The following is an 11,662-nucleotide window of genomic DNA, read 5'->3' on the forward strand; positions in this document are numbered from 1 at the left end:
CTTCCGCTCGTGATCTACAAGGGTATGTAGATGCACTCCTCTCTCCCTCGTTGCTAGATGACTCCATAGATAGATCTTGGTGATGCATAGAAAATTTTCAAATTCTGCTACGTTCCCCAACATGTCTGCACTTAAGCCGCCGCTCGCCAAGAAACGGTCTCCGTGGAGGTGTAGCTCCAGACGATCGTGGAGAACAACACCAGCGGTGCCTCCTACGCGCCGCCGACGAACTATCCGGCGGCCTGGTGGGACGATGGCAGCGCGGGCGCCACCATTTTCATAGCGGACTCCTCTGAGGATGAGTAGACCCGCGAGTAGGGCCTTGTGTCCCATGTGGTACTCTTACTCGTTAGAGACCACACCTTCTTTTCACGGGTCTTATAGCCGGTGCTCGTCGAGACGGTGGATGGAGAAGGCGGTCTCGAGAGGGAACAACAAGGGCTTGGATGGCGGCGGCTGCCGTAGTTTTTTTATTCTAAATGTTTGAAATTTAATGAAAACTCACCGTGTTTGCATGAATGACGTCCGTTTATGTAAATTATATCCATACTTAAATAAAATCCGGCCGTGTTTGCACTGATTCTATCCCGTTAGTCCGGATGGTAGTTGAAATGTATGCGGGCAGCGTTGGATGGTGGATAGATGCAGGAGAAATTTTGTGGATTACAGGATGCATCCCCGGAAATTCTGAAATAAATCCAGGATAAATGCGTGCATCAGGACTTAAATCATAGTGGACTCGGGATATCACGGTCCTCCTAACCATCCAACCACATGTTGATTCGATGCATATACTGTATCTACATATAGTTATACATCGTACAATACGATCCCATCGCGTATATACATAAGCGGGCCTACTCAATCCTCTGCGTTTGACGTGACAGCAGAACTAGGATACTAGCACGTAGTGGGTCCGAACCCAACGTAACCTGTGGCGGAGTCGACGGTTATCTGGATCCCCTGCTGCTGTATGTTGCCGAGAATGGACAGCCCCGACGCCGACGCCGCGAACGCCAGGCAGTACACGCCGCCGCCCATCTCCACCAGCAGGTTCCTCGCCGGCAGCGTCAGCGCCGCACCGTCCCGCCCGAAGTAGAGGGCCACCGTCGGCACGCGCACGCTCGCGTACCCACTCAGGTCGTAGCACGTGTCCAGCAGCGACACGCCCGGCGCGCGCGGGAGGCCGCCGCCGACGGCGTCCGCGAACGCGTCGCGCAGCGCGGCGTAGGCGTCGGCCGGGAGCCGCGTCACGGCCGTGCCCGTGTCCATCACCACGCCGCCGCCGCCGTCCTCGGTGAGGTCGAAGAGCCCGTCCTGCAGCGGGAGCCTCTCGCCGCCGACGCCCAGCCCCGTCAAGCCCACGTAGTAGAAGCTCGGCTCCTGCGCGTTGCGCAGCAGGGGCACCCACACGGCGCCCACCGGCATGGCATCGTCCCGGCCGAGCACGAGCGACCCGGCGCCGGCGTCGGCGCCGCGGCTCGCGAGGCAGTAGCTGAACGCGCCGCCGGCAGCGCCGCCCATCTGCCCGACGAGCGACATGGGGCCCCAGCCGAGGCCGAGCAGGCCGGCCGCCCCGACGAAGAGGCCGCGGTTGCGGTGGCCGCAGCCGATTGCGACGCCCTGTACCGGCGTGCTGTCCCCGAACGTGAGCGTCTCCATCGCGAGCACGCCCTGGGTGTACGACCCGTCGCCGTAGGACACCTGATACCGGCACGCTCCGGAGTCGGCGCATCCGGAGGACCCGCCGGGCAGCGTCCTGCAGACGCCGGAGCCGCACGGCACGATGGCGAAGGACGCAGATGCAGCCGGGTCGAAGAGAGGGTCGGCCTGCTGGTAGCACTCGGCGCAGGGGCGGCACTGCACCCAGATGACGTCGCTCCCAGAGTCCATGACCAGGTACTGCTCCGTGGGCGGCGACCCCACGCCGACGCGGACGAAGTACTCGCCGCTGCCCTCGGAGATGCCCGACACCACCTCCGACCCCACCTCCGTCGTCATCGTCGTCGGCGAGAGGCGACGCTGGAGGTACTCTACCCGCACGCCGTCCCTTGCCGCGACACCGAGCATGGCATGCCGCGTCGACGGGTACGTCCTGCCGGAGACGGCGTCGCGGTGCAGCAGCGCGAGCGAGGGGCGGCCATCGTGGCGCGACGACGAGGGTGAGGATGGTGACGTGGCCGCAGCCATGGTGAAGTTGCGAGGGTCGATGTAGTGGAACCGCAGTGACGACGGTGACGAAGCCGAAGCGCCGGGCATGATCACGGCGGAGACGAAGAGGAGGGCGAGGGGAAGAAGCATGGCGTGCATGGCCATGGTGCGCACGTACACACACAAGTGTTTGTGGAAACGACGAAGGTTTACTTCGAGCAGGAGCTAGCTTGCAAAGGCGGGAGGATTTATGAGTTCCGCGGTGTGTGGGTGGCAAGTGTGTTGTGCAGCACTAGCTACTGTGGTGTGGTTCATGCACTTGTGTGTTTGCCACGTATGATAACGCATTGTTGATAATAAAGTCCATTTGATCGATCGTAACGTCGAACGCAAGTTAGTGAACGCGTTGTTTTGACCGGCCGGTTTTAATGATATTAGGTTTGGCGTTTCTGGAGTACATGCTGTGCTTTTTTGGCTCAATTGGAAGACCTTTTGCCTGTGGATTCGATCGTGCCTTTTGTCTACCTTTCATCTTTAGAGACCGCCTATACATCATGCGACTGATTTTTTCGAACTTTCAGAGTCGATTTGAGACGGACCATGAGCATCTCCAACAGCCGCTCAACGCGTTGCGCGCTAAAAACTACTTTGTCGCACGTTTATTGTCTGGTTTGGACCGGCGGGCAGCGCTGGCTTCAACAGCCGTACTAAAATGCAGCGCGCGCGACTCGCCGTCGCATGCCATATGTTGCATTTTGGACACAAAATGAATTTCAAACATTCAAAATGCAATGAACATGGCATAATATAATTTCACACAAACAAGTTGATGAATAAAAATTCATGCCCACAAGTTCATCCAACCAAGTTCAAAATGCAAACCAAGTTCATGACACAAACGAAAGACACATCAACAATCAAGCCTCGTCCTCGTCTTCGTCCTCATCTTCCTCCGATTCATCCGACTGCTCCGAAGACGATTCTTACTCCTCCTCTTCATCATTCTCGCACGTCGCATCGCGTGAAGCTCGGTGTTGTCAAGATCTTCAACGGCATCTTCATGGGAAGGTGTGTGAGGCACAACGGAAGACATTCCGCCCATGGCGGCCGGAGGTGCACCCATGCCTCCCATGAGAGATACAAAACTCATGCCTCCCATGCTGGCCATGGCGTCGGGAGGTGCTCCAAAGCCACCCATGCCTCCCATGGTCTCCATGGTAGCTCCGAAGCCACCCATACCTCCCATGGCATCAAGGCCACTGCCACCCATGCCGCGAATCATGGCTCTTTTTTGGATCAAGACTTCTTTACGAGCAAGATTGACATACTCCTTTTGCGCCTCATTGAGGACAGATGTGTCCAAGAAGAATAAGTGCTTCTCCCAATCCAACAATCTAGATCGCTCCTCCATGCTCACTTTCCTCTCCTCCAAAGCCACATTCCTCTCCTCGGCCGCCAACCTCCTCTCCTCGGCCGCGGCATCGAAAGTGGCGCGGTGGAGAAGTGCGGCGTGAGCGGAAGCGGGCGCCCCAAATACAAAGCCCGCGATGGCGGTTCGAACCGCGCACCCAACTATATATGCCGCGCGCGCGGTTATTGCGCGCCGCCGGAGCCCTCTACCGATTGCGCGCGCGCTAAAAAGGGCAAATTTGTGACACGGCGCTTTGTTTAGCGCGGCTGTTGGAGATGCTCTCATATGGAAAACCAACAACCCCTCTTCTTCTTCATCCTCGAGTGTGCCAATGTTCTTCTTCCTCTTCTCCCTATCCATTGCACCTTTTTTCGGAAGAATCTATTCATCATCTATCATAGCAATACAAAGAACACCTAAAGGTAACCAAAAGTACAATCAGATCCGTGGACCACCTAACGACGAGTACAAGTCAAATCCCGTCCTCCACTCCGACAAAGTCTTGGTGATCCCTCGCTGACGAGGCTGCAATGTCCCTGTCTCGAGGTCTATTGGGCGCTACCTAATCTCGAGAGAAGGGGGGGGGGGGGGGGGGGGGAGGGGGGCGCCACACACAACCAGTGAACCCTCCCCGTCGCGACACCGACAGCACGACGTCCCCACCTCAAGCCCGGGGCTGCTCTATCTTTTGTATGGGCGAAATTGACTGAACTGGTTTTTTTCAATTGCCTAGTCATAGTGGATAGTAATTTACATACTAGCAACATGCACATGTTAATAGTCTAGTGGGTAGTATCATAGTTGTGGTAACATAGACACCTTCATTTATTGTTTTTGTAGAGTCATCTTTCATTGGTAAGTGCTACGTTATGGTAAATGTTATATTATTCCATTTGTCTCTCTTCTTTTTAATTGCTTGCCACATCATTTTTTTTTTGCTTATGTGACATGCATGTTACTTCCACTATGACTAGTCAAGGAATAGCAAATGCTTATCAGTTTTGGTTTATTTATATCTTCTCGTGCTACACATATATAATAAATGCCGATCCATTCCCTACTGATCTAATTCCAGTTTCGCATGCAAACGTACAACACGTGCGCTACAAGGAACATTCAAATTCTACATATGACACCAGATTGTCTGCCACGTTCGTCTGCCATGCAAGATGTTTGCATACAGAGCATAACCACAAAATGATCTAGTACGAGATGAAAGTTAACCATCATTGCCATCTTTCTTTCCCCACTAATTATTTCAACATCTCAAAGTGAAAGGAAAGGAAAAGTCATGTAGTTCGATCCTTTCATACAGCTATGCCAACTAATTAGTATGATGTGCCTATGAATGGGATGATGAGTTAGAAAGTTGGGTCTCTTTTTGGCCGTGGAAAGCAATCATCTCTGATCATGCAGATATTTCTATGCAAAAAAAAACACATCATTTTCAAACATGACATCTGAGTCGGTTGTACTATTATCACTTTAAAATTCTCGACTTCATTTTGCCGTCGTGAAAAGGAGATAAGGAAGTTCACGATGGTGTGCTCACGGGTACCGGCCACTAGACAATGATTGAACTGAGGGGTAGCTAGAGTTGGTTCAGGTTTTGAACCCAACCTACGTTGGCAGTCTCCATTCTTGAACATTAATTAGGGTATGATTTGTGGATCTTGTCACTAGCTAGTGCTAGCCCAAGATTCTTCACAAGTATTTTAATTACATGGATGCTTGCTTACTAGCTAACCTAAAAGCCGACTACTGAAAAGTGGCTCGATATGTTGACGTATACCGTAAGAAACCAAATTAGTTGTCTCTGCACTATGTCACCATAGGTCACTTGCATGAATGGATGGATGCAATTAGTTGGTATGCACAATATCACTTAACAAGCTTCGTTCTAGAAGGTTGCAAGACAACATAGCCACAACCACAGGGAAAATATTTGATATGAACCCACTATCTAGCTCCCTTTGAATTTCTGAAGCTAGCATTCTGATTTTTAATGTATAAGATTGGATGATGTGTATCGACCAGTAAAAAAAGTTCATACCAAGTGTGTGCATCTTGACATGGTCTTTCAAATTTTAAACGGTTACAGATGTTCTCTATTTTTTGTTAAAACATAATCAGAAAACTTAACAAAATTGTTTTTATATTATGTAATCATTTTTAAGCTAAATCTGTACATACGATTTCCATACATCTGACTGAAATATTTTAGAAACTATTGGTGGTTACAAGTGAAGAAATTGGGCAAATCAATGTTTTAGAAACTATTAGTGGCTACAAGTGTCCAAAATGCTTGTTTTTTACAGTAGAAAAAACAATTTATCTTCGATTACCTAGACCCAAGTTATGTTTGGTCCACATCCATCCCTTGCCATATCAACTTTAATTATGAGCAAATGCTTTTTTTTTTTTGAAAAGGCCCAAATGTATGGTATAAAATGGAGAATTTAGGAGTGTTTGAACAACTAACTCAAGCGAGAAAGTTTAGATTAAACCACAAGTAATTACGTATGCACAGTTGCAGCTGTCAGTCCTGTGCTGTGATAAAAGAGTGAGAACTGCATCATGCCAAGTCTTCACATACGTATCAAGCTTTGAAGGGTCATTCAGTAAAGCAAGATGGTGTGCTCACCGACCGGGCACTCGACAATAATTGAGTGGTAGCTAGAGTTAGTTCAAGTGTTTATCGGAAAGTTTTTTTGGTAAAGAAAAGATCTTGAACACAAAGTTGGCAGTCCATTCTTGGGAGATAAACTAGCATATGATTTGTTGATCTTGTCACTAGCTACCTAATGGTACAATGCTTTACCCATACTTAAATCACTTGTGTGGACGCTTACTAAAATCCGACTACTGAAAAGTAACTCGATTTGTTAACCTGTATCATGTTAACAAATTGGTTGTCTGTGCACTACGTCACCTCAGCCCTGAGGTGACTTGCATTGCACGCATGCATAGACGCAGTTAGTTGGTGCATAGTTTCACTTACTAGTAATTAAATTGCTGTTTTGACCTTTATATATTTAGGGTTTAGGGTTTAGGCTTGCTCACTTTAGAAAACTAGTACCTAGTTAAATCATAAAATATTAAGCTTTGAATCGTCTGGTTGTGGATATTGTATATTTTTTCTCCAAATTTTATACTTTGGTTTTAGTCATCAATTTTTACTACAGTGTACCATAAAATTTAAGTGAATTGTTATATGACAAGGGTATATTTGAAGAAAAATCTATGTATTAGACTTCCGTATATTCGATCAAATGATGTGATTGAACATTCAAAGTTGACCAAAACCGAGTTGCACGGTGGAAGAAAAGGTCTCAATGGTGGATGAGCTCGCTTGGCTCCTATCGGCAGACGACGAGTGAGCCTTTGCCTAGGCAGTAGTGCTTGGCCGCCCACGATTTTTTCCTCGACCAGCTATATGCTCTCAGTCTGGGACTCTGGGAGGCCGAAGCTCATCTATCTGGCCGAGGCAACTGCCGTAGTCCCTACCGTTGTGGGCCGAAATAACTTGGAAGGGCCTTCTAATTTTCTATGGTGCGTTGCAGCTGTGTTTTTTTAGAGAATGTTGCACCTATGTTTTTTTTAACACAGTACAATCGCTGGCGTTCACATACATGCATATATACTCACTCCTATGAACACACGGACTCACACTCTATCCTCACTAGTTGACTGCCCATGCGTTGTCATGGTCTCTTCAAAAATTCTTGTTGCATAGTATATAAACATAATGCTATAAAGAAACGTGTGTATCGGAAAGATAGCCATACCCCCCCCCCCCCCCCCCCCCCGGTTCCAAAAAAAAGATAGGCACATGATATGTCAACAAACAAAAATCAACTTCGGTTGGTCATACACATAAAAAGTTGTAATCCAACTAATTAGTTTTTATTAACTAATATCTACTTGAAACGTTTAAGATTTTCCTTTTTGAGGAAACACAACCAACACTGCATTTTCATTGATAGGGTAGGGTAGAGAAAACAAATCAAAGTTTAATAAAGAAAGTCACTAGTTGGTTCATAGACCTGGTTGTAATTTTTATTATCTTTGGTTTTCTCTATAATGCCATGATTGAAGATCAATAGAGTGGAAGTTTCTAAAAAAAAGCTCAATACAGGAAAATGAAAAATATTAGCTACGAGGAACTGGCTATAGAGTTGAAGTTACATAGGAACTAGCTAATGAGGGCGACTCCCCGGGCGACCGTGGAGGCGACCACCGAGGCGCGTCCTCCCGCGGCGGCGGACCGGGCAGGCGTCGGCGGCCGATTCTGGGCCCTTCTGGATTCGGACGACGAGGATGCCGACGGGGACGTAGAGGACCCAGGGGGTTCACCGCCGTCGCCTACTCCATCGGATTTGATTTTTGATTTATTTCACGCAGGTTATGACAAAGATGATGTGGCCACAACCGTAGACTCGGTATTGCCGGTGGAGGATCCGGCGCGGATCAGGCTACATTCAGACGAGAGGAAGGAGATGGTGCGACGTGTCGTTCATCGGAGAACGGCGGCGACGGCGGTCAGGCCTTGGAAGGGCCCTATACCTAAGGTACGCCTTCCAAACCTCACGCTTTTCGATTTAATTCATCCGGATTCGTGGACGGTGGATAAGAAGAGAAGGTCGGATCGCCGGTTGAGGGCCGGATCGCTGCCGGCAGCGGCGGCTGCGGTGCCGTCGAGGTCGCCGATCGGGATCCGTGAGGCTCGCAGCGAGCGTTTGAACCAGCTGCTCGGCCGGTTTGGGTCGGGTTCAACGTGCGTTGACGCGCTGCTAGATGGGCCGAAGATGGCTGGGTATGAGGCCCAGGCCATACCGGGCGCCACATGCATAGCCGCGGCCGCTGCATGCACGGACGTGATTGAGTCTTCCCGTGCGTGCGTGATCGTATCTTTGCCTAGGGTTCATCGGCGCGGGATGCCTGTTCTGCCTCCGTGCGGTCCTGGCCGTGCTCGTCGGATCCCTCCACTGTGTGCGATGGCAGGCCGGGGAGCGGGAGGGCCGCCGGCGGCGAAGTCCCAGGCGGCTGCGAGCAGGACCGGGGTTGTCGTGCCGCCACCGCCTGGGGGTGCTGGACGAGGGGCCGCCGGCGCGGGGCTTGGCGCAGCCGGTGCTGGGCTGGCTGTAGCCGGCGCCGGGCGAGGTGCTCCTGCCCCTAATCTGGCTACGAGGCGGGCGAGCGGCAACCAAGGGCCGCGGCCGCCTGTACTTGCGGCGGCCAGGCCGCCGGTGCTACCGGCGGGAAGAGGGGGCCCTACTGGACCCCGACCGACGGGGCCAACGCCTCTGGTGGTTACTGCTATGGGTCGGGGTGGCGGGTCTGGCCCGAGACCAGTGGTGCCGGTCCCGGGTGACGGTCCGCCTCGGGCTGCTCCACCGCCGCACTATGTCGCAAGGCCGGCTCAGAACCGTTCGGGGCCTTCGCAGACAAGGCAAAATTCGACAGTTAGAGATTCTTTTGAGCCGCCCCGAGGTCAGTGGGGGGATGATGGTGTTGATGCGTATGGAGACGGAAAGCACCGTGGTTCCTCGTCTACTGGTGGAGGCCGAGGCTATGCTTGGCAGAGTGATGGGTCTGCTGAGAGACCGTTTCTTGGGACTCCTGGTGGCTTTGTCGAGGGGGCATCCGGTCCGGATCACCGCCAGAGAGGTGGCTACCGTGTACATCGGGGTGGTCGGGGTGGCGGCCGTGGGAGGTATCGCCGGCAGCCTCCGCCCCTGGCTGCTATTGACCATGCGGCTACAGCTGTTGAGGCAGATAACGCTCAGTCTACTGATCTTACTAGCCAGGCGATGGATGTGGTAACGGCCCTGGCCAATGTTGAGGTTCCTGTACCTGGGACTGTGGCTGAGGCGTCTGACAGGTCTGATTCAGAGAGGGCGTCCAAGTGGGCGCACAAGAAGGAAAGGATGCTCTGTTACCGGTGTGGTGAGAAGGGCCATTTTATTGCAGAGTGTGTGGCAAAGCTGTGTGACTCGTGTGGCAAGCCAGCACATGCTTTGGGAGAGTGCCCATTTTTGCGTGACCAGGCTCCAGCTCTGACTATGTATGGGCTATACTATGCGAAGCTTTTGTTTTTCGAGTCCCGGGCCGCGAGGGAGATTCCAGAGGAGACACAGTGCTTGACTACCGGGATTGTGAAAGCAACCCAGGGTGAGGTGACTGAGGCTCAGATTATCCGGAGGCTTCAGGAGTTGGCACCGGGTGACTTCCAGTGGGAGCTGGTCAGCCTCGAAGCTAATGTCTTCAAGGTGGATTTCCCATCTGTGGAGGATTTGCAGAAACTACTGAGCTCTGGCTTGTGTAGAGTTCTTGGTACTAAGTGTATTTTGGAGTTTCACGAGTGGACGAAGGTGGAGCCTAAAGGAAAGCCGCTTACGCAGGTTTGGTTGAGGTTTTCTGGGGCCCCATATAAGCCTTTGCAGGATGTTCGAGTTGTGGCCAGTATGGGTATCATGGTTGGGAAGACGGAGAGAGTGGATATGGCTTTTACTCGTGCTCATGGAGTGGCTCGGATCTTGGTGAGTGCTCTGAATGTTGATTTCGTGCCTGATGTGGTCCACTGGACATATAGGGGAGAGGTATTCCCGCTTGACATAGAGTTTGAGGACGCTGAGATGTTTGCTGAGGAGGTTAATGGGGATGATGTTGATATGCACGAGAGTGACGATGGTGCAGGAGCCAAGGGGGCACCGACCGAGTCCGCTCGAGAGGGGTCTACCGGGTCTCGCCTAGATGCTCAGTTGCGTGGGGAGGGGACCGAGGTTGAGCCGGCACCCTCACCTTCGGTGCCTATGACGTCGTTGCGTTTTGGGTCCTTTGAGCCTGCTTCTTCGCCTCCCAGACTTTGGAGTGATCGGGTGGAGACTGATGATGTGTCTGAACACACACTTCCCTTGTTGGACTTTGAGGTGGCTACAGTTCGGGAAGTGGAGCCGGAGGTCGCTTCTATTTCCCTTGCTCCACAGCTTGTCATGGCTCTGGTGATGTCCTCTACGTTCGAGGTGGGCCTTGGGGGAGGGGGGTCAGGGCAGGTGTCCTTGACCTCTCCACTCCCTGTCCCGACGCCGGGGACGCCGGTCGCGTCAGGGTCAGCTAGCGCTGGGAGTGGGAGCCCGAGGCAAGCGGCCTCGGCTCTTCCTCCTCAGGTCCTGGTGGTGGCACCCGCGTCTCCCGAGGCACTGGGGGAGGGGGGTTGGGGCAGGTGACCCTAGACCTCCCTTCCTCGTCTGCGGTTAGGAGGACCGCGCCTCCTGCGACGTCGACACTTCGCTCTGAGCTGGTGGGTGGGGCAGGAGGAGGGAGCGGTCAGGTGGCCCCAGCTGTCCCGTCTCTTGTCCTACCCACGGGGCACTTGTCCGAGGGCCTTGGGAGCCCGCAGCCGCCTCCTCTGTTTACTAGAGTGGATGTCGTTGCCTTTGGCGGGATCCCGGACCCGGTCTTGACGGGGAGACGGATGAGTGCTCGCGTTCAGGAGCTTCCGGAGGTGGATGATATGCAGCAGCGGTGCGCTATGAGGGCGGCCAAGCTTCACGATGCTGCGATATCTTTTGGTATATCCGTCAACATATCTAATTCTTTATTGCATTTTTCTCATGAGGAGATTATTAATAATGCAAACCAATTAGGAGTTACAGTAGGTGCTACTGATAGTGAGATCTTCAATTCGGTGAATGATATGTTAGATTTGGAGGCGGAGCGTGCCTTAGAGACTATTCGTAATCTTGCAGTGGTTAAACCCATGAATGATGAGGAGATTGATGCATTGGGGGTTAAAGTGCTAGATAATCTGTGTACGGATCTAGCACCTTCTAATCATGAGTCTGAGGACGATGATGTGCCCCTAGATGTTGCAGCTGTTAGTTCCGTTCAGCCCAGTTATGAGGACCGGGCGACAGAGCCCACTAAGCCAAAGCGTAAGTGGAAACGGAAGATTTATCCCGATTCTGCAGTTTGTAGGAGTGCTAGGATTCGGACTACTAAAAAATTCCATGACGAAATATGAAAGGAATCTTTTGGAATAGCATAGGTCTGAAAGACTTGGCTAAAAGAAGGTTTCTTGCTGAGGCTTCTCTGGAA

At 51.9% G+C, this 11,662-nt stretch overlaps 2 protein-coding genes across 2 annotated transcripts; one reads left to right on the plus strand and one right to left on the minus strand.

The window, feature by feature from the left end:
* Window positions 1-747: 747 nt before the first annotated feature.
* LOC125534525 (Eukaryotic aspartyl protease family protein) lies at window positions 748-2,475 on the minus strand. Its single transcript, XM_048697727.2, has one exon. The coding sequence runs from the start codon at window positions 2,314-2,316 to the stop codon at window positions 901-903; it is 1,416 nt and encodes a 471-aa protein (XP_048553684.1). The 5' UTR covers window positions 2,317-2,475; the 3' UTR covers window positions 748-900.
* A 5,289-nt stretch (window positions 2,476-7,764) lies between these two features.
* Window positions 7,765-10,791, plus strand: LOC147987633 (uncharacterized). The gene has a single exon (XM_087542458.1). It carries the CDS (start codon window positions 7,765-7,767, stop codon window positions 10,789-10,791), a length of 3,027 nt encoding a protein of 1,008 aa, XP_087398584.1.
* The last annotated feature ends 871 nt before the right edge of the window (window positions 10,792-11,662 follow it).

This window comes from Triticum urartu, chromosome 2A (assembly GCF_056163025.1).
Source record: "Triticum urartu cultivar PI428250 chromosome 2A, HENAU_Tu73, whole genome shotgun sequence".
Taxonomy (NCBI): domain Eukaryota; kingdom Viridiplantae; phylum Streptophyta; class Magnoliopsida; order Poales; family Poaceae; genus Triticum; species Triticum urartu.

Coding starts and splice junctions, on each gene's coding strand:
- LOC125534525 (XM_048697727.2), bottom strand. CDS start 2,316: ATGGCCATGCACGCCATGCTTCTTCCCCTCGCCCTCCTCTTCGTCTCC.
- LOC147987633 (XM_087542458.1), top strand. CDS start 7,765: ATGAGGGCGACTCCCCGGGCGACCGTGGAGGCGACCACCGAGGCGCGT.